This window comes from Mytilus californianus, unplaced genomic scaffold, assembly GCF_021869535.1.
Source record: "Mytilus californianus isolate M0D057914Y unplaced genomic scaffold, xbMytCali1.0.p SCAF_4, whole genome shotgun sequence".
Taxonomy (NCBI): Eukaryota; Metazoa; Mollusca; class Bivalvia; order Mytilida; family Mytilidae; genus Mytilus; species Mytilus californianus.
The window spans coordinates 40,170,099-40,192,499 of record NW_026262690.1 but is presented as its reverse complement, the minus strand read 5'-3'; the positions used below and the strand labels follow the sequence as shown (position 1 = coordinate 40,192,499).

At 31.1% G+C, this 22,401-nt stretch overlaps 1 protein-coding gene across 46 annotated transcripts in view; it reads right to left on the bottom strand.

The window, feature by feature from the left end:
• Positions 1–22,401, bottom strand: part of LOC127738024 (centrosomal protein of 63 kDa-like) — a 50,631-nt gene that overhangs the window by 9,777 nt on the left and 18,453 nt on the right. For 45 of the 46 annotated variants that reach the window (XM_052249031.1, XM_052249035.1, XM_052249034.1 and 42 more), the window contains 9 exons: positions 20,785–20,928; positions 18,865–18,978; positions 15,955–16,089; positions 15,037–15,156; positions 14,569–14,714; positions 14,212–14,298; positions 12,691–12,802; positions 8,069–8,329; positions 1,784–1,939 (listed from right to left, as the gene is read on the bottom strand). In XM_052249031.1, coding sequence (XP_052104991.1) covers positions 1,784–1,939; positions 8,069–8,329; positions 12,691–12,802; positions 14,212–14,298; positions 14,569–14,714; positions 15,037–15,156; positions 15,955–16,089; positions 18,865–18,978; positions 20,785–20,928 — 1,275 coding nt within the window. The remainder of the gene's footprint in view (positions 1–1,783; positions 1,940–8,068; positions 8,330–12,690; positions 12,803–14,211; positions 14,299–14,568; positions 14,715–15,036; positions 15,157–15,954; positions 16,090–18,864; positions 18,979–20,784; positions 20,929–22,401) is intronic. The other variant, XM_052249033.1, reaches the window with a different exon arrangement.

The following is a 22,401-nucleotide window of genomic DNA, read 5'->3' as shown; positions in this document are numbered from 1 at the left end:
TGTACTGACATTACAAACGTTAACAGTACAGTGATATTGTCAGAATCCTAATTAACATTAGTACTGACATTTTTTTATGTTGTGTTTTAATGTCAAAACTTTCATCACAAAAATATTGTCAAATTATTATCAGTTTTATTTTATAGGACATCAGAATTTTCCTACAAAACCACATATCTGAAGACTGCAAAAACCATTGACAAAGAGATAAACTGTTGACACAGAGATATGGCTCGTGTTTGGTAATTTTGATACTATAGTGCAAATGTTGAAATCAAAACATGTAATCATAAGTTGTTCCCTTTAAACAAACTTAAACACAAACTATAACTTGTAAGCTATGTAAAACATTTAAGAGTCAATGAACCATGATGAGGAGGTTGGGTCATATACAAATATCATTAACTTCGCATAAGTCGTTGCTTTTAAACAAACCTAAAACAAACTTTAACATGTTTACTATGCAAAACATTCTAAGTCAATAGACTATGACTGAGGGGGCGGGATCAAATAATCTCCATGGAAATGAGATGTGCCACTGCTAATACAACTGCATACAAAGTATCATTGACCTTCCACTTATGGTCCCCTTTAAACTACCTAATCACAAAATAATACATGTAAACTCAGCAAAAGTTTCAAAAGTCAATAGACAATGACTGAGGGAGTGAAGCCAAATAATCTCAAAGGAAATGAGATGTGCCAATGCTATTACTACTGCATACCAAATATCATTGTTGACCATTAGTGGTTCCTGATTAACTGACCTAATCACAAACAAATACATTGTTGATGCCGCCGCTGACATCGAAGCCAGACACAGCATGCCTAAGTGTCACTGACATGAGACAAAAATTATTATATAACATCCCCAGTGAGATCAACCAATTATTAGTGATAGCTTTTTAATGTGTACAAATCCCCTCATAAACATCTACATGCACCATTGATTCCTCAGCCCTGATTGGTTGCTACATTAAGCCATACTTCTTATCAGCAGCATTAAAGTCTACATAAGGTATCAATCAAGCTTCATATTTCAACTTTTATAAGTCACAGCAAATTGATTTTTCGCTTATTGAATTAACATACATCAATTCTGGGCAAGTACTTTAATTCGTCAAATTTTCTAGTTTTGAAAAATTTAATTGAAAAGCTGACAACTTGATATCATCGAAATAAAGAGAAACAACAAACAATATTGAAATGTACTTATTTTGAACTTTTGAGAATGTCTTCCAGAAATCTAAACCAAAAGAAAATCAGTTTGGTGAAGACTAAAAGACTAAAATACATAATACAATCACGTAACTGCAAGTTCAGGAAGAAGGGATAAAAAAGCATGGACATGACAGTATACATGGGTTTCTCACTTCACATCAATCTAAATATTTATATATAAACTGCAATGCTTATAATAGGAGTTAGTTAGCCAATCAAAACATCAAATGGACAAACATGAAATAGTATAACCTGACTTTTATATGGCTTTCCCTATAGTTCAATAAAAACATGAAGATTTAAAAAGAAAATGCCACATGAACATCTCTCTTCAATTCTGAATTTTAAATTAACCCTATTAAAAGCAACTTTTGAAAAATGATTTAATAACCTTACAAAAGTCTGATGTCATATATTTAAATATACATATTTTAACAGAACTTTGACTTGTGTCAGCAATGATAAAATTGAGAATGGAAATGGGGAATGTGTCAAAGAGACAACAACCCTTTTTTAATCTGACTGCTTCCTAAAATGAATAAATGTGATGATATATTTCTACCTCTAGTTTTGATATTGTTGTTTCATAGGAGCTTTTCAGTACCCGTAGATGCTCCTGAGTATGACCCTTGTCTGCATTTGAATGAGCCTGCTGTAGAATGGTCTGCCGTAAGTGCCTGTTTTCTAGCCTAAGTGCTTCAATCTGTGCATTTGCAACCTAACAACAGGGAGGTATTACAAAACAAAGGTTAGCTACTGTTACCATGAAAACAGGATGATTGCTACTGTCAATTTGGTTATTTTCTTAGGTAGGGTTTAACTATAGTAGTTTTACTTTTCAACCTCTTTCAAAATGATTGTTTTGTCTTATTATTTAGTAATCTTAAATCCTGACCTAAAAATTGAACAACAAATTAACAGTAGCTGAACAAATGCATGAATTGAAAATGAAATGTTGATATATAATTATATGCATGAAACTGAAAAGATGTCTGATTTATGATAATGAAAGTTTTTAGAAATGATCTTTTAAGACTTAATGAAAATGAAACCAGAAGATACATTTATAAATATTCAAAGATTATAGAATAATGAATCTAAATGTATCCACTGTGAAAATGATTTATTATATTTCAAATATAAATAAGTTCTGAAACTGATATACCAACAGAAATTTCATTGACTCCAAAATCCATGCTTTTTGCTTTGTTTTTATGTCACATTTCGCAACTTCAATTGAAATTGATTAACAAATAAATAATGAATATGCTACTATCATTCAGTTTGTTTTTTTGTTCACCCAAAGTAAAAATAAAACATCAATCTGACCACAAAATTGAATTTTTTTTAAATTAAATTATTTTTTTTTATAACAAACTTGTTTAAATATTGATACAGAATATCTAAAACTGAATTAAAAGTAAAATGTGATATAAAATTTTGCAATTGTTGCATTCCAAACTGTGATGTGAAATGTAGGGCCTAGATCATTCACCAGGTTACCAACCAGGGCAATTATTTTACATTCAATGGCAGAGATGAAAATACAGGTCAACACTATTTTGAACATATAGGTAATCTACAATTGCAACGTTTGACTCATCCCAAAATTGACTTAATAAACTTTGTCTAATAATAAAAACAAATATTCAACTTCAGTGAGAATGAATCAAAGTGTGATCTCTAAAGTATATGAAAATTAAATATGAATCAATAAGGCCTAAAATGTATGCCATTGAGCTATTTTTGGCAGAATGTTATTGAATACATTCATACACCAAGTTATATGACTGAAAAGGGAGCTCAAAAGTCAAACATAAGTAAGGTCAATGAATTATAAAGAAATAGGTCAGTGACTTAATTTTTTTAGGAAGCTGCTATACTCCGCAAGGTGCATCAATAAATTAACTTATGATTGTAAGTCATAAAGAATATGAGATCTGATATCAGACATAAACAAAGTCGATGAATCATAAAATAAAGGTCAGACTGACCACTTTCTGAGTAAGGCTACTTCATCCCCTAAGATGCATCCTTACATGTTGCATGTTTTTTAGTTTCTGATAAAAGTCAGTAGACACATATACTGATATTCACTCAAATGTGGATGCTAGGGAATACTCCAATAGTCCCATTCAATTTTGCTTAAAAATAACTTATGATGCAATGCTTGGAAGCTTTTTAATGATAATGTTCAAACTGGGTCATACCAATACTTTTAAATTAGTAATAACTGTTTCTCCACTAAGCTCACAGCAGTTAGAAAAAGAAAATTGTCAGCTTGTGTTCAAAATAAGTGTGACATGTTTTCTTGTGGACGGTTACCTTTGGAGACTGCATAAACTAGAGGCTCTAAAGAGCCTGTGTCGCTCACCTTGGTCTATGTGAATATTAAACAAAGGACGCAGATGGATTCATGACAAAATTGTGTTTTGGTGATGGTGATGTGTTTGTACATCTTAATTTACTGAACATTTTTCCTGCTTACAATTATCTCTATCTATAATTAACTTGGCCCAGTAGTTTCAGAGGAGAAGATTTTTGTAAAAGATTACTAAGATTTACGAAAAAATGGTTAAAAATTGACTATAAAGGGCAATAACTCCTAAAGGGGTCAACTGACAATTTCGGTCATGTTGACTTATTTGTAGATCTTACTTTGCCGACATTTATTGTTTTTTACAGTTTATCTCTATCTATAATAATATTCAAGATAATAACCAAAAACAGCAAAATTACCTTAAAATTACCAATTCAGGGGCAGCAACCCAACAACGGGTTGTCTGATTCATCTGAAAATTTCAGGGCAGATAGATCTTGACCTGATAAACAATTTTACTTCATGTCAGATTTGCTTTAAATGCTTTTGTTTTTGAATTAAAAGCCAAAAACTGCATTTTACCCCTATGTTCTATTTTTAGCCGTGGCGGCCATCTTGGTTGGTTGACCAGGTCACGCCACACATTTTTAAAACTAGATAACCAAATGATGATTGTGGCCAAGTTTGGTTTAATTTGGCCCAGTTGTTTCAGAGGAGAAGATTTTTGTAAAAGATGACTAAGATTTACGAAAAATGGTTAAAAATTGACTATAAAGGGCAATTACTCCTAAAGGGGTCAACTGACCATTTCAGTCATGTTGACTTATTTGTTAATCTTACTTTGCTGAACATTATTGCTGTTTACAGTTTATCTCTATCTATAATAATATTCAAGATAATAACCAAAAACAGCAAAATTTCCTTAAAATTACCAATTCAGGGGCAGCAACCCAACAACAGGTTGTTCGATTCATCTGAAAATTTCAGGGCAGATAGATCTTGACCTGATAAACAATTTTACTTCATGTCAGATTTGCTCTAAATGCTTTGGTTTTTGAGTTACAAGCCAAAAACTGCATTTTACCCCTATGTTTTATTTTTAGCTGTGGCGGCCATCTTGGTTGGTTGGCCGGGTTCCGCCACACATTTTTTAAACTAGATACCCCAATGATGATTGTGGCCAAGTTTGGTTTAATTTGGCCCAGTTGTTTCAGAGGAGAAGATTTTTGTAAAAGATGACTAAGATTTACGAAAAATGGTTAAAAATTGACTATAAAGGTGTAATACCACCAAATCATAGTACGTCACATCCGGTTGCATACGAAAATAGGTCGAAAAAAAATATTCCCTCGAATTTGACAGTTGTAGGTAATTGATCCTACATTTCATTGCAGTAAAACATTTCTGAGTCATAAACATATATCTTGGGTATTTCAAAGCACCATTATTTCTTTATTTGGGGTTTCTATAGAATATTTTGGAAACTTGAGGTTACATGGTTACTAAAGCTTGTACACAGGTTAAAAAAGGGGGAAAATTTGATTGGTTAACTTCCAGTGATGGTTATTTTCTTATATGCAATGAAATGTTGTGTGAAATTTTTTCTATAGTACTGGACAGGATAAAACTTTACTCATGCCAAGTATTTGTTTATTTGAAACAAAGATAAATTCTGCACAATTTTTTGAAAAGTGCAAATTTAACAAAGACTAATAGGGGAAAATCAATGGTGGTGTTACACCTAATATGGGAAGCTGTACATGCACCTTTGACCTTGTGAGTACTCTCATGTGTTAAAATTTCTTGCTATTTAAGTGAAATATTACAAATAATAAAATATTCTGAGTGGAGTGAGTCTCCAAAATACATTTTATGAGAAAAATTCCTTGAAATAGGACTTTACCATGAATATTAGTTGACAGAACAAGCCATACTTAGAGTCTTGGGGAGCTTTTTCTCCTTATTTCTTATATTCTGCTATACTAGAAAATTTTTCCTAAGAAATACTTTAATAAATATATAGTTTTAAGTAAATGAAATTATTTTTAAAGCAGTAACAACAAATTATTCACCAAAAGAGAAGTTTTTTATGTCCTTCTCTGGAACGCGGCGTAAATTTAAGTTTTACGTAAGGACTTATTGAAACCTCCTTGGAGACAGTAAACTTTTATACGGATAGTTCATTCAGCTTGAATACTTCAATTAATCATTTATAATAACATTTCTATCATAAATGAGTGAAAGTTACCCCAAAATATTTATTTATTGGCCTAAAAAGTAGAAATTTTGAGGAAATGAGAGGTATAAATGGACCAAAAGAGACCTTATAAGGAAGACAAAGAGGTCCATTAGTAGTATTTATCATCCTAAAGTCATCTTTTGTATCATATTCAACTGTTTGTAGGCAGATGAGATAGATATTTGATCATTTATTGGTCCACACTATATTCTATCATGATGCGGCTTGGTTTGAATTTTTCGAAGAAATTTTGCTCGAATCGCTGTAGATGTCGTCTTACATTATACTAGATTTTTCTCAAACTATTGAACTGATTATGACAAAAATTGACAGGAATGCTTGAAATAACCAGTATTACAAAGGAAAAAAGTCACATTCAGTTTATTTAACAAAAAAGTCTTCTTTAGGTGTAATACCACCAAATCATAGTACGTCACATCCGGTTGCATACGAAAATAGGTCGAAAAAAAATATTCCCTCGAATTTGACAGTTGTAGGTAATTGATCCTACATTTCATTGCAGTAAAACATTTCTGAGTCATAAACATATATCTTGGGTATTTCAAAGCACCATTATTTCTTTATTTGGGGTTTCTATAGAATATTTTGGAAACTTGAGGTTACATGGTTACTAAAGCTTGTACACAGGTTAAAAAAGGGGGAAAATTTGATTGGTTAACTTCCAGTGATGGTTATTTTCTTATATGCAATGAAATGTTGTGTGAAATTTTTTCTATAGTACTGGACAGGATAAAACTTTACTCATGCCAAGTATTTGTTTATTTGAAACAAAGATAAATTCTGCACAATTTTTTGAAAAGTGCAAATTTAACAAAGACTAATAGGGGAAAATCAATGGTGGTGTTACACCTATAAAGGGCAATTACTCCTAAAGGGGTCAACTGACCATTTCGGTTATATTGACTTATTTGTAAATCTTACTTTGCTGAACATTATTGCTGTTTACAGTTTATCTCTATCTATAACAATATTCAAGATAATAACCAAAAACAGCAAAATTTCCTTAAAATTACCAATTCAGGGGCAGCAACCCAATAACAGGTTGTCCGATTCATCTGAAAATTTCAGGGCAGATAGATCTTGACCTGATGAACAATTTTACCCCATGTCAGATTTGCTCTTAATGCTTTGGTTTTTGAGTTATAAGCTAAAAACTGCATTTTACCCCTATGTTCTATTTTTAGCCGTGGCGGCCATCTTGGTTGGTTGACCGGGTCACGCCACACATTTTTAAAACTAGATACCCCAATGATGATTGTGGCCAAGTTTGGTTAAATTTGGCCCAGTAGTTTCAGAGGAGAAGATTTTTGTAAAAGTTTACGGACGACGGACGACGGACGCAGGACGACGGACGACGGACGCAAAGTGATGAGAAAAGCTCACTTGACCTTTCAGGTCAGGTGAGCTAAAAATCAGACTCACCCTGTGGACCTAGTACAAATAAGGTTTCATATTCATGCAATATTTGACAATTGACATTGAGCAGCCGTCAATCAATCCATTTATTTTCAGTCATTGCTGTCATGTAGGTTTGCCAGTTGGGGAATATAAGTTTCAAAATAGACCCCCGAGGATAACTCAGATTTTTTAAAAGGTTTGCTGATGGATGGACAGATGGGCAGAAAGTGGATAAAAAGTCATGGCATAAACTCATTTGGCCTTTAATCAGGTGAGCAGAATATGCAATGTGTAGAAATGATACAAATGTGCAATGGAACAATGTGATGAACAATGCTTATATAATGAGTCAAAGGTTAAAGGTCTTTAACAAATTATTATCCTCATGACATTTGACCTTTGACTTGAAAATGAATTTGTTGTTAATGTATTAATGAACAAATTAAATACAAGGTATTATAATGTAATATATACACATTAACATAAAATGTTTCAAATAATAAATACATGTAAATTATTGCCTAATTCTAAAATTATTTCAAGTTTTATCTGACAAATCTCTTTTTTTTTCCATCTCCCAATGAAAAAATGAAAACCACATGATAAAGAAAGAATATCATCAGCTGGTGAACCTGAAAGAATAGAGCTTCAAAATAAGTGATGATAATGAAAAGATCAATGAAAGATTTACAATAAATAAGTTTCTGTTTTTGAAGTAAGTTGATATGATCTACTAAAATAGAGACCAGGAAAGTGCTTCTACATCTATGTTGAAATTTCTATCTCTATTAATATCTAATCCAAAATATAATAAACTTCATTAAATGAAATATTGAATTAATATAATATTTCCTGACTAAAATTCAAACCTGTAGTTCTGCAGATTTTTTCTCTAATATTTCATTCTCATTCCTCAGCTGTCTCTCTACATTGGCTGATTTGTCTGACAGCGTTGAGAAAGTAACACTTCTCTCATGTAGTTCAGATGTTAATTTGCTGACCTCTGACCTCATTCCCTCCAGTTCAGCTTCATGTGACTGTTGCTTAGTAGAAATACTTTCTTTTAAACGATTCACCTCTTGTTTTAATCGCTTCACTTCTCCAGATTCAATTCTCTGCAACTCTGTTTTCTGTAAAATAGAAATTTTTTTCCACTTGACATTGACATTTTTTTTTGTATACAGCAGTATCTATGCACTGATGAAATAATTTTATTTTTGTTCTATTGATGAAGTTAATGTATGAACTGCGGTAGTATATCCAGGATTGTGTTTAGAACAGGAGGAAAAGCAAAAATAAAGAAAGATTTGATGAGCATAGCCAATTGAAAAACTACAGGCACAGGTGTGCCTGAATCGCTCACCTTGCGAAAAAAAAAATTGCTGGTTTCCTAACTAGACCTTTTATATGCACATAATATAGTGACTCTTGTGTTGCTGGTCCTTTTTGTAATTAACATGTTTAACCTAGCTCCTATAGTCTTTTAGATAACAGCCAAAACTGAAAAGAAAACACAGTAAAAAAATCAACATTTCAGGGGCATTAACTCCAAAAAGGGTTCTGAAACTTATAACGTAGATAGATGTTGTCATGCTGGTCAATTTTGCAATCTGCACTTTTAACCTAGCTCCTATAGTTTTCATGATAACAGTAATCTGCAAAAATTGATATTTCAGGGGCAATAACTCCAAAACAGGTTAACAGTTTTTTTTTAACAATTTTCAGGGTAGATACATCTTGTCATGCTGATCCATTTAGCTATTTACAATTTAAACCAAGCTCCTATAATATTAAATTTTTCAAGGGCAATACCTCTAAAACAAGATAATAGATTTTTCTCAAATTTTCAGGATGGATATATATATCTTTATATGCTGATCCTTTTTTGCAATTTAAACTTTTAAGCTAGCTCCAATTGTATTTAAAACAATGGTAAGAAAATGCCAAAAAAGTTAAAAGTCAGCATTTTAGGGGAAATAACTCCATAACAGGTAGGCAGATATTTCCATAATTTTTTAAGTAGATGGAACTTGTTGTGCTGATCATTTTTATCTTGTCAGTTTTTCTCTAATTGCTATAGTTTTAGAAATATTAGCAAAACAGTATTTGACCCCTATGTTCTATTTTTAGACAAGGTAGCCATGTTGGTTGATCAAACTGGACAAAAATTACAAAATTTGTAGTTGACAACCTATAGATGAAGCAGACAAACATTGGTTTCAATCCAGCAGTTTCAGAAGAGAAGATTTTTAAAGAAAAGTTTACAGATGACAGAGGGACGGATGCAAAGTGATAGCAAAAGCTCACATTGTATTTCGGGCAAAGTGAGCTAAAATATCATTTAAAGTGTAAACAGGGGTTTAGATGTTTTTCTCTTAAGACAGCATACCATCTCCATTCCTTGAGGCACCATCCATCCCTTGTGAATTTGCACCTCCAAAAATAGGACAACAAATTAAACTAGAATTGCCATTGCAAGCAATAGCTGATGTCACCCTTCCCCCATTGCCACTAAGTGGCAGCCATTTTGAAAATTTTAAACGGTGAATGCACATACATGCATGGCTATACATCTTTCTGTAAATTTTGAGAACATTTGGAGCATTTTGAAATTTTTACACATTTTTGCAGTTTCCATGGCAACGGTGGCCATTTTGGAAATTCAAAAGTCAAAAGTCTTATTTATACTTGCCAGTAAGTTTCATTAAGTTTGGAGCATTTTGAAATTTTAAACATTTTTTCGGTTTCCATGGTAGCGGTCATCATTCCCAAAATTTTAATGACAGATGCTTCATTGGTACATGAGAGTGAACATACCATCAAAGTTCCAATGAGTTTGACCTACCATTTTTAGAGAGGAAATGCTACTTTAAGGTTTTTGGAGCATTTTGACATATTTTGCATTGTTTCCATGGTAACGGCAGCCATTTTGGAAATTCCAAAGCCAGATGCCACATCTTCACATGCCAGTCAACATTTTTGTGAAGTTTCATTAAGTTTGGAGCATTTTGATATTTTTGACATTTTTGCTGAAGTTTCCATGGCAACATAGTAATTCCAATGATTGTCAAAATCATCTAAAACCTGCATATAGTGGACACCTACATTGTATTAAAATTTAATGATTTTTAGTTTAAGCAAAACCTGTATATAGTGGACACCTACATTGTATCAAAATTTAATGATTTTCAGTTTAAGCATACACAAATAATTACTCAAACCCCAAAATTTTATTTTTTCACACTTTTTCTGTTTCCATGGTAACGGCAGCCATTTTTTAGTTCCAAAGTTCCACTGCAATGCAAAAGTTGGTGTTCCTTGTTATAGTGAATAATCATTTAGATTGGTTCCTTTGGCTCTGAGAAAACTCCCGGACAAAACAGGTGGAAGTATAATAATAATACGAAAAAAGAAACAGAGGAAAAGCAATATGTCACCCGACATTGTCGATCTGGTGACATAAATATGAATGAGCACTGTGTTGTTCACAGAACTATAGTTTCATTATCTTCAAATTTTGCACACGTTTTAATTAATTTCTGACCTTTGAATAGAAATATCAAGCTTTCATATGACAAAAAGTATAAGAATGAGAATCTAATGCATAACGAATATGAAAACAAAACTTTTTAGAAATCCAACATTCTGAATATAGGTTGTCATGGCACCTATAAAAAAAAAAACCAAAAAAAAACCAAACAACCACATGCTGTACTATTAACTAAATAACAGTGTTGTGTGAACATCATCTGGCTAAACTTTAATTACTCCTAAGACTATGTATTATTCTAACATCCCAAAGGCTTATATACTGTGGTTCGATCATTAATCCTGGAATAATTTCGTGTGGTATTTAAGGACTTTTAGAACAGTGACAAACTACATAAGAGAACATTTTTGGGATTAGTTGGTCAGTCCAAATTTGCCAGAAAAAAAAATTGCAAGATACATTTTCATGAACTTCTGGATAAAGGCTTTCAGAAAAAGTTCATAATGGTGTTGATTTGATGACGTAAGTTGACTGTGATGTCCTAAGGCAGATTTGTCAGATATTTTTTTAAGCAACAAAAGGTACTGCAAACAAAGCTCACAAAATGATAACCCTGCACCATACACATGTGTACTGTAGTGTGTGGAATTGAGAAGTGCACACTAAAGAAAATGGTATTCCAAAAATAAATTAATCCACAGTTTAAAGCAGAGATTTACAAAACAAAATGCCATTTGCTCAGCCAGATGATCATCAACCATTTGTGATAACATTTTATAAAAGGCTTTAATGTGTTATAACTGGAGTACCATAAACAATTTAACTCTAGCCCTGTGAGAAATAAACAATTAAAATACACATACCATCTCACTGTCCTGAAAATTTAAATTAGGTGTAAAATGAACTGTTGTTTTATAAATAAAATGTGAATATTTAACTATAAAGAACAAAGATTGTAAGATTGAAAAGCAAACATAGTTTTATAGATCCCTAGAAGATAACTATATAGATGTCATATTTTTTTTTACTGAGAGTACATATATTTATACTCAAAACTTATTAAGTTGTGAAAACTCCTAGGTTTATTCTCCATCGCTCGAAGTCAATTCACAGTAAATGGATAATGTCATTAATTTTTATAAAATTTGCATGAACTTAGGCATGTTAAAAAAAGGTAAAATAACAAAAATACTGACCTCCAAAGAAAATTTAAAACGGAAAGTCCCTTATCAAATGGAAAAATCAAAAGCTCAAACATCAAATGAATGGAAAACAACGGTCATATTCCTGACTTGGTACAGGCATTTCCTTATATAGAAAATGGTGAATTAAACCTGGTTTTAAAACTAGCTAAAATTTGAAGTAAAAATAAATAATGCATTTATTTTTTATTTTCTGAATTGTTATTATATTAATATTCTTAAAAAAGATGTTCATTTCTATAGAATGCACATTAAATTAGTAAACCCTTCATTGCATTGTCTTTGAATCATATTTTCTCTTTTTAGAAAATAATTATTAAGGGGAAATATTACATCATTTTTCATTTCTTCCTCATTTCTATTAACCATTTTCCTTTGAGATGTTCCCTACCTAAAATCTTGTAGGAACAGTTTCTATTGCAGATACTGACTTTTTTTTACTAAGTATTATTATGCAATAACTAAGCCATGAAAATAACAGAGTGGCAACTTTAGAGCAAATTGCATCTGTTTATAAAATATTGATAATCCAACTCTTCTAGTTTTTACCTTCAGAAATTTGAAATACTTTTGAAATACATGCATAAAATGTTATAAAAAAAATCTTTAGTTGTAACTGCAAGTTCTGGGAAAATCATGTTTATGTCTCGCAAGAAAAACATTTGTGTAAGCTTATTCTTAAATAATTTACAATTAAAATTTAATTTGTTTGAAGAAAATAAATTATGAGACTTTCATTACATATTAATATAAACAAATAAACCAAGGTTCTCCAGTATTGAAGTAAATGATTTCATACCTTCTTTTCTAGCTGATCTGTAGTTCTTTCACAATCCTCCACTGCCTGTCTCAAATGATTCTGAAGTTTAGATACCTCTTCTCTTAATTTCTTTTCATTCTTTTTGCAGTTCCTAAATGAAGGAAATATGAAAATACATTCAGAATCATTAAGATATACAAATTTTTTATTTGAAAATGGCAATAGTTTATACAAACTTGTGTTTGAAGTATTTTTTATTGGTAAAATCCCCTTACATAATTGTTATAAATGTAATATCTACAGAAACCTTCTTACATGTCTAAGAAGTTCTATGACATATATACCTTGTGTCTTCCCTGGCTTCCTGTAATGACTGACTCAGAAGTTCTGTGACATATATACCTTGTGTCTTCCCTGGCTTCCTGTAATGACTGTCTCAGAAGTTCTATGACATATATACCTTGTGTCTTCCCTGGCTTCCTGTAATGACTGACTCAGAAGTTCTGTGACATATATACCTTGTGTCTTCCCTGGCTTCCTGTAATGACTGTCTCAGAAGTTCTATGACATATATACCTTGTGTCTTCCCTGGCTTCCTGTAATGACTGACTCAGAAGTTCTGTTACATATATACCTCGTGTCTTCCCTGGCTTCCTGTAATGACTGACTCAGAGGTTCTGTGACATATATACCTCGTGTCTTCCCTGGCTTCCTGTAATGACTGTCTCAGAAGTTCTGTGACATATATACCTTGTGTCTTCCCTGGCTTCCTGTAATGACTGACTCAGAAGTTCTGTGACATATATACCTTGTGTCTTCCCTGGCTTCCTGTAATGACTGTCTCAGAAGTTCTGTGACATATATACCTCGTGTCTTCCCTGGCTTCCTGTAATGACTGACTCAGAAGTTCTGTGACATATATACCTTGTGTCTTCCCTGGCTTCCTGTAATGACTGTCTCAGAAGTTCTATGACATATATACCTTGTGTCTTCCCTGGCTTCCTGTAATGACTGTCTCAGAAGTTCTATGACATATATACCTTGTCTTCCCTGGCTTCCTGTAATGACTGACTCAGAAGTTCTGTGACATATTTACCTTGTGTCTTCCCTGGCTTCCTGTAATGACTGACTCAGAAGTTCTGTGACATATATACCTTGTGTCTTCCCTGGCTTCCTGTAATGACTGTCTCAGAAGTTCTATGACATATATACCTTGTGTCTTCCCTGGCTTCCTGTAATGACTGACTCAGAAGTTCTATGACATATATACCTTGTGTCTTCCCTGGCTTCCTGTAATGACTGACTCAGAAGTTCTATGACATATATACCTTGTGTCTTCCCTGGCTTCCTGTAATGACTGACTCAGAAGTTCTATGACATATATACCTTGTGTCTTCCCTGGCTTCCTGTAATGACTGTCTCAGAAGTTCTATGACATATATACCTTGTGTCTTCCCTGGCTTCCTGTAATGACTGACTCAGAAGTTCTATGACATATATACCTTGTGTCTTCCCTGGCTTCCTGTAATGACTGTCTCAGAAGTTCTATGACATATATACCTTGTGTCTTCCCTGGCTTCCTGTAATGACTGTCTCAGAAGTTTGATCTGTTCACTCTCTTCCTTATTCTTTATATTTCCTAGTGAACTAAAATAAATTTACAAATTTAAAAAAATTAACAATTATACTATGGAAAGTATAAAATTCTCAGAGTTATTTCATAGATCTTTGTTTGTGTTGATTTATATATGGTATAATGACAGTTAAGCTATGTCTCATGTCAAGAACTTTTTATATCTCAAAAAGCAAAATATTAAAATTAAAAAGTAAAAGCAACATTTCAAATATATGTTTGCTTATTACTATATCTGCACTATAAGGTTTTGTATTGTTTGTTTTTGTTTTTTATTATCATACTGAATAATCCTGTCTTTTTCAGAAAGAGCTTGTTCCATTCTACCCATTTCCTCAGCCTGAGCTTCACCATCCTGCTCTATTGCTCTTAATAAGTCTTCTTTTGTTTTTAGATCAGCCTCATACTGAAGCTTTTCTTCATCTATCCTCTGCAAAAGAATGTAGATATTCATTTTCATGGTATTTTCAACATTTAAAAAGAAATATAATTTCTTTACTGTTATTAATGATATCTACATCTGGATTGTCTTGAACATGTATGAAAATATTGGGTGTCAGATTTGAGGGTAAAAGCCACAATTTAAAATATTCTTTTAAAAACTATACCAATACTATAATTTAATCAATATTGTTTCAATAAAATACTTATCATTTTTTTTAATTCAAATGAACTTTGGAGAGATATATGCTTTGAATATTCATGTGAGTTTTAAAAATCTGTCACTGAAATAACTGACTATTTATACATACTCTTGCATGAGTATTAGCTTTTCTCAGGTCGACTAATAATCTCTCGTTTTCATCCATAGCTTTTTTGTGATTATTGATTGCATCATCTAGAGATGATTTCAACTTCTCCACCTTAGTTTCCTATAAGAAAAACATATGTGAAGTGATAAAATGTTCTATATCAAAAATAAAAAGTTTTAAAGGATAATATGTCTAATTTTCTGTTTTTAGCTAATTAAGGAAATAATAATTTGAATTACTTCACAATATGTTGGATAACACAATAGCATTTTGTCATAATCACATAAAATAATAAGTTTAGAAGTTTGGGTCAATACTTACACACGATACATTTGATAGTCAATAGGTCAAATAAATCTTTTGTCAACATATATAATGCATTGATTGTATAGGAGTATTCTCATCTAACTTCTATTAATGAACAGAGTTGATATGGAAATTCCAATAAAATTACATTTGAACTAACACCAAAATAAAGTAAAATGAATAATTTCAAGAAAATTTCTACCTGAATTCAAAATAAAATGTCTAACATACATGATTGTATCAAATGTTATGTTTGGAAGCCACTAGCAATATGTTGTTATTCTAAATTCAATGAAAATAGTTATGCTAAATATTTGTCATCATGATGAATAAATACAGCTGACAAATGCATATAAAAAACTCTGTTTACCTATAGACAAATATTCTAAACAATGTGAACTTGCAAAGTCCTTGTTCAAATAAATGATTACATTACTTGTTTGAATATCTTATACCTTTTTGTAGCATTCAGTCATGAAATTTTTTTCTTTGTGCATTATTGTGGTAAATTAGTTGTGAATATCCAAATATTTATAAATGTAGTTTCTTTTCATATAACTTTCCAACCTTTCTTCATTCTACATGGAATTCATTTTGTTGTGATCATGTTACCTGTGACAAATGTGATTCGTTAGCTCTCTGTAGTTGTCCTTCTAGTTGTGCTATTTGTGACTTGAGACTAGATTCTGTATTATCGAGTATTTGTTTACGTCTGTTCAGTTGTGACTGGTATGTTTGAGACTGACTCTGAAATGATGTGTTAGTTACAAACGTGAAAAAATTTCATACATTGTGATATTCATAGATAATTAGTAGATAAATCAGCATGAAGTTTAATTTTATTTGTTATTTAGTGCAAATGATCCCCCCTCCAAAATTATTGTAAATAACGTGTTCCAGATAACAGTACAAAAAAAAAAATTTTGGATAGAACATTTGCATATCTTTAAACAGTTTATTATACCTGTTTCAGCAATGTAATAGAGGTGGATGTATATATAAGGAGTTCATCTAGTCCACCTCAAATAGGGCCCCTCTCATGAAAGAATATATTATAAGTACAGTATAACCATATACCAAAACAGTAATTTCTTTCAAATTCAAAACCTTACCAGTGGCCACTCCTATGATAAGGTCAGACATTCTCAGCTGAAGTGGAGGCCCTATGAGAGGGGACTATCATGTATGGTAAGCCAATACAAATATAAATAAGGGCATTAAATTAGTAGGAGGGAAAAGACTAATAGGTAATAACCAGTATCATTTGGAATATGCATTAACATGCCTATCATATATAGATGAGAATAATAATTTATGCTGCAGAATGCTTTCAAAAAATTTGTTTCATACATATATATAAAAGGATAATTCAAGGCTTCTTACTCATTTGAGTACCAGCTAGCTATGCAGAACTATGTTCTCCAATGGAAAGTACCATGTTTTAATGTGTAATCAATTATTCTGGTCAATTTGTTATCAATCTGTTTATTCATTTTAAAGGATGAGATTTACTGGTGTGGTCCTATTAACAATGCACTTATTTAAAACTATATAAAAATAAGATGATATGGTATAATTGCCAATGAGACAACTATCCTCCACAGACCAAATGACCAAGATGTATCTTCCCTAGTGACTAAATTTTGGATGCTGGGTGGAGTCCAATGTAAATTTGAAAATCAATAACCTAGCAACATTCCTGTCATAGTGAAAACAACCTCAATTGAGCAACATCAATTATTTAATCAGAATATTTGAGATAAAGGTTTCCTAATCTTACAATATTTAAATAATAATAGCAGTGGCCATATAAGTTGAAAGATAGCAGCCATTGAAAATAAGTATTAAAAGGAACTAATATAACACTAATCCCTCAATGGACCCTCATCAATTGACTCTCAACAGCTGCATGAAAAGGATTGTTTTCAAAATGATAATCAAAATGTGGTTGTTCAACATTTATATGGTATTTAAAATTATGGTATACAAGTTGATTTGTTGGCAGTATCATTAAATACAATTTTGAAGAAACATTTCCATCTTTATCTAATATTTGATTAAACTGCAGCTTAAAGCAAGGACATGATCTTCTTTTAAATTAACTTAAAAGTATAATATGAGTGTTTCGTCCATTTTTTTTTCAAACATTTAACAAAGTTGAGTTGTGTGAACAAGTAGCTGTGATTGAAATACTTTGAACACACAACTACACAGACCAATTCAACACACCATACAACAACAAAGTCTTTTTAACACACCAATTAGATAATATCTAGCACTTTCTATTTCAGTTCCATGCAAAGAAATATGAAACTTTGAAAATGTATATTAAGAATTTACATGTAGATAGTAAAACCACATTCATAAAGTGGTCTTTAATAAAAACACATTTTTCACATCTAAACTGAAAATTCATCTTTTTTTATTTTCACTTAGTCAAACTGAAAAATGCTTACTATGATTTTGTGTATTAGTTTTTTTCATTACATCAAGTTTTGATGACATACAGACAATTGTTCACCAGCAAGCTTTATTAATGGTCTATGTATTATTATTTTACAGTATTAACAGAAGTTTAATTCATTATGTCCACCTCTAAGAAAAAAAAAGGCCTATAAATAAAATAATTTGTTTTTACACTAACAAGAAAATTGTTTTATTACAAAACTATGTAACTTTTACCCTATTTATATATAGATGATTATATTATATTAAGAATAAGTGAAATGTACAGAACTTAGTTGTATGTACAATATATATACTATACTACCTTAGCCATGAGACTCAAGTACATTTTCTGTAATACAGGAAATTCTGTTTACATGTGTACAAACCTATTAAATAATCAGCAGCAACCAAGATATTCAATAAAAACCATATATTTTTTTCTATTTTTGAATACAATAGTAATCATTCGCCAAACTCACTTTATAAACATGACATACACACTAAAATTGTTACAGAAGTAAAATTTAATTTCAAGGTTGAGAGGAGAAAAAAATCAGGACAAAAAAACAAGAAATTAATTCTTATAAAAGTTATCAATGGTTAAAAGTATAGAAGGAATTATTCCTGGTTGTTGCTGACTTTTAGTCTTATATAATATGGAAGAAAGATTAAACAATACTACATTTTCAAAACAGAGAACAGATATTTGTAGTTTCAAACCGTTTCAATTTATCAGGGATACTTTATATATTATCAGCTTCAGGGCTTCATAAGTCTGACATTTTATAGAGATAAACATGATTACTTTAAATCCATATGATAATTCCAATAACTGACATGAAAAGTGCAGCATGCTAATGAAAGCCAGCCAGTCAGCCTTACACCATATTATACCACAGCAGACACTCTTCTAATACTGGTTTGTAGAAGATATGTTTCAGGTCAAACATCAAGTAATATGGAGCATAGTTTCATGAGGAAGAAGTTAAATTGTGATACATGTGGTGTTTGTTGCAAGCTTTTAAAACACAAGTGACTTCACACTTAATATTACACACTTGTGTACACACAAACCTGAATAAATTCACACTTTTCTGTCATAGCTTTTCTTTGAGCTTCTAAAGTTTCAAGCTGCTTCCCTAGAGTTCTTTTCTGTAATTCCCAATCCTTTGACCTCTGTTTATATTCCTAATTCCAGAAAAGTTATAAAAATATTCACTGCTCACAAAAAAATCTTATCCCAACTGCATTATTATAAAGAAATTCCAACCAAGGGCTCTTTGTCTTTATTACTAGTTGACAAATATTTTTAAACCCCAAAAAATAATTAAAGGATTTGTTGATGTTAATTTTGATTAAATACTTTCAACAGTGAAATAACAAAGAGCCTTTGTTCTTGTCAGTCTCCAAATATACTGCTTCTCAATATATAAATATGACATATTGCTTTAGAAAAGCAATCTTTTATACAAGTTAGTGAAATGGGTTTAAAGTATTACTTTATTATAATGAGATTACAATTTCATAACTTTATAACTTCAAGATTATTGTTTAATTTAACATTGGATTAAGATCTGTTGTTGGGTCAAGGATTGTTTAGTCAAATCTTTCTGGCAGACAATGAAATGAAATAAGAGAACTAAAATGTCGTTTTAGGTTCACAAGAAAAGTGATGCAGCCAAAAAAACGATCAAAGGGACCAAAGAAACACAATACCTACTATGCCAAATCATTGTTTGTTTATGGAAACCCTAAAATTAATTTTGAACACAAAATATCAAAGAAGTATATCATATCAGGCACCTAAGAATTCCAAGTTTCACTAAAATCGAATAAAAAAGACACAACATCTGATAGATAGACAAATGGATAAACAATCATATCAATGGAAATCCCAAAGACTACAAAACGAAATAGATAATTGTTTCAACTCTATTTAGAATCTATTTGATTAAAATAAACTGTGACACGCCTTCAATCTTTGAACTTTCTTGCCTGAAACTACAGTCATAAATTCTGTATCAGCCTTTGCTTTTTTTCCATTAGTGATAACTTTTATTGCTTAGAATATGGAATACAATTTGATACTCTTGGGAGTGAATTTGCTTACTTTTCTGCTACTGTATGTATGATTAAAGGACATACAGAATATCTTATAAAAGTTTAATCAGACGTACAGGAGACCAGTGGAATCATCTTTTTGACACTATAAATGTTAAATTTAAATGAATTTAGGGTCTAAAGAAAAGTGGCTTAATTAAGAAAATCTATTTATAAAGCAAAATCCAGTTAAAAATGGAAAAAGGACATATTGATAAAATAACTGGTATAGTATAGCAAAAGATATGAGAAGCAATGATGACTTGCTTGGATTTATTAGAAAAATCTTTTTCACATTATTTTGTTGGTGAGCTGGTTGTGATAATGTTAAAAATAACACCATCAAACAATACCAATGGAATGTAGAATCCTTGAGGGGAAAAAATTTCTTTAAAAATTGCAGCACCATTATTCACTGTAGAAAGCTGTGTAAATTGAAACAATTCAAATGTTGAATGTTAGAAGAAATTAGCTGAGATTTAATTAGATCTCAACTGTTTGTTTGTCAAATATTTGCGTGAACTATATTTATGACTTTTATAGCAATGTAAAATTGACTAATAATTTTATCAAATTTGAGTGATTGGATAACATACTATCAATATACATTTAAAACAATGATGTGAACTATCCAAATATCAGCTTCTTTGTTTGTAAATGTTTTAAGACATATGGTTTGCTTAAAAGCCACATTTATATTCTGAGAACAGCTGTTTGTTATCCAATCTAGCGAGCTATGAAATTTATAAAGCAACCATGGCCTTATATGCTTGCAGTGCTATATCAAATCCAATGATGTAAAAATTCACCACAACAAGTCCTATATTTACCATAATATAAAACATAATCACAAACCTCTAACCTTAAATTGTATCCATTCATCACAATCCTTACCTCTAGTTTTGATGATAGCCTGTTGACCTGAGACATACTGTCTTGTAATTCTGTATTGGTACGATCTTTTTCGCGTTCTGATTCTTTGGAATGTTTGGAATGTTTCTTATTAAGACGATCATAGTCTCTTTTCAGTTTTTGAAGCTGTAAAATGAAATTTAAAATAGAGGAATTTTATAATTTAAAAAAGAAGCACATATTATGCATCTCTAAAGATGAAAGTTTAACCATGGAGGAAACTTCCATCTGTACAATAAAACATAGACAAGTATATTATGTATAAGTATTTATTTTATTAAAAACTAAAGGTATTATTCATACTAAAATTTTCATTACAATGTACAATTGAAAAGGTAGGACAAGTTTCACCTGAACTTTTACACCAGTATAATTTTTAAGAAGTCCATAAACTTTCACTAAAAATCACGGTATATAAACTTCCTGTGTATACAGTACTTTAGATGCTCTAACAACATTATGTTTTTTTTTAATACATGTATTAACATTCCACTAGTTTGCATCAACTTTCCCATTTTGACCTTATGAAAGAAACCATTATGGAGGAAATTATCCATATATCTTTCATATATAATTTCCTCCAAATGTCTTAACAACTATAAAAAGAAACAAACCCATTCAAGTATTTCAGTTAATATTCATATTCTTGCAATTGGCTGTTTCGGATCTAAAGGACTATGAGTAATTTAATTGTTCGTACCTAAAAATTCGTAAGGGGTTCCGCGGAACCCTGTGTCTCGCGTGTGATTGTTGCTGTCAGTGTAAAAGTATTAGGTTGACTTAAAAAGTAAGACCATTTATCAGTAATATACAGAATTAAAAAAAAATCAAACTTTTTCTTTAGATGCTATTTCCTGGCCTTGAAGATTAGCGTCTGTCCAAGTTTCATAACAATCCATGAATGTTTACAAATTAACCATGTCAAAAAGTTTAATCCCAGACTGTCTGTAAATGTTAACTGTAAAAAAACTAAGTCCATCTATCGGGTATCAGAAAAATACTAAAAATGAAAAAAATATATTTTCAAAGGTTTGCTTCAGACATTATCTCTTAAATCATTTCAGTTCATTATGTAACTCAACTGACATTATCAATATTTTTATTATGTAACGGAGCATGTAGTTTTGATTTATTTGTGTATAATGTATTTAATTTATCAAGGAGACGGATTAATATAAGCACTGGTTGCTTGTTTCTGAATCCTAATTGTGAATGTGTTTATAATTATACTTGTATTATTCATAATAATAAATATTGTTTACACCAAAATCATTAAAAAGCTTCTGCCAAAGTTTCATAAAACTCTATGAAGGTTTGACAAAATAATTATGGTGTAACAAACTTTAACCATGGACTGTATCTATTTGTTAACTGTAAAAAAAACTAAGTCCATTTATCAGTAAAATACAGAAAAATGAAAATAACTATTTAAAAATTTTGCTCTGGATACTGTATTTTGATCATAAACAAGCTTCTGTCCAAATTTCATAAAATTCCATGAAGGTTTGACAAAGTTATTGATGACTGAAAAACTTTAATCTCAGACTAAATCTAAATTTTAACTGTAAAAAAAATTAAGTCCATTTATCAGTAAAATTC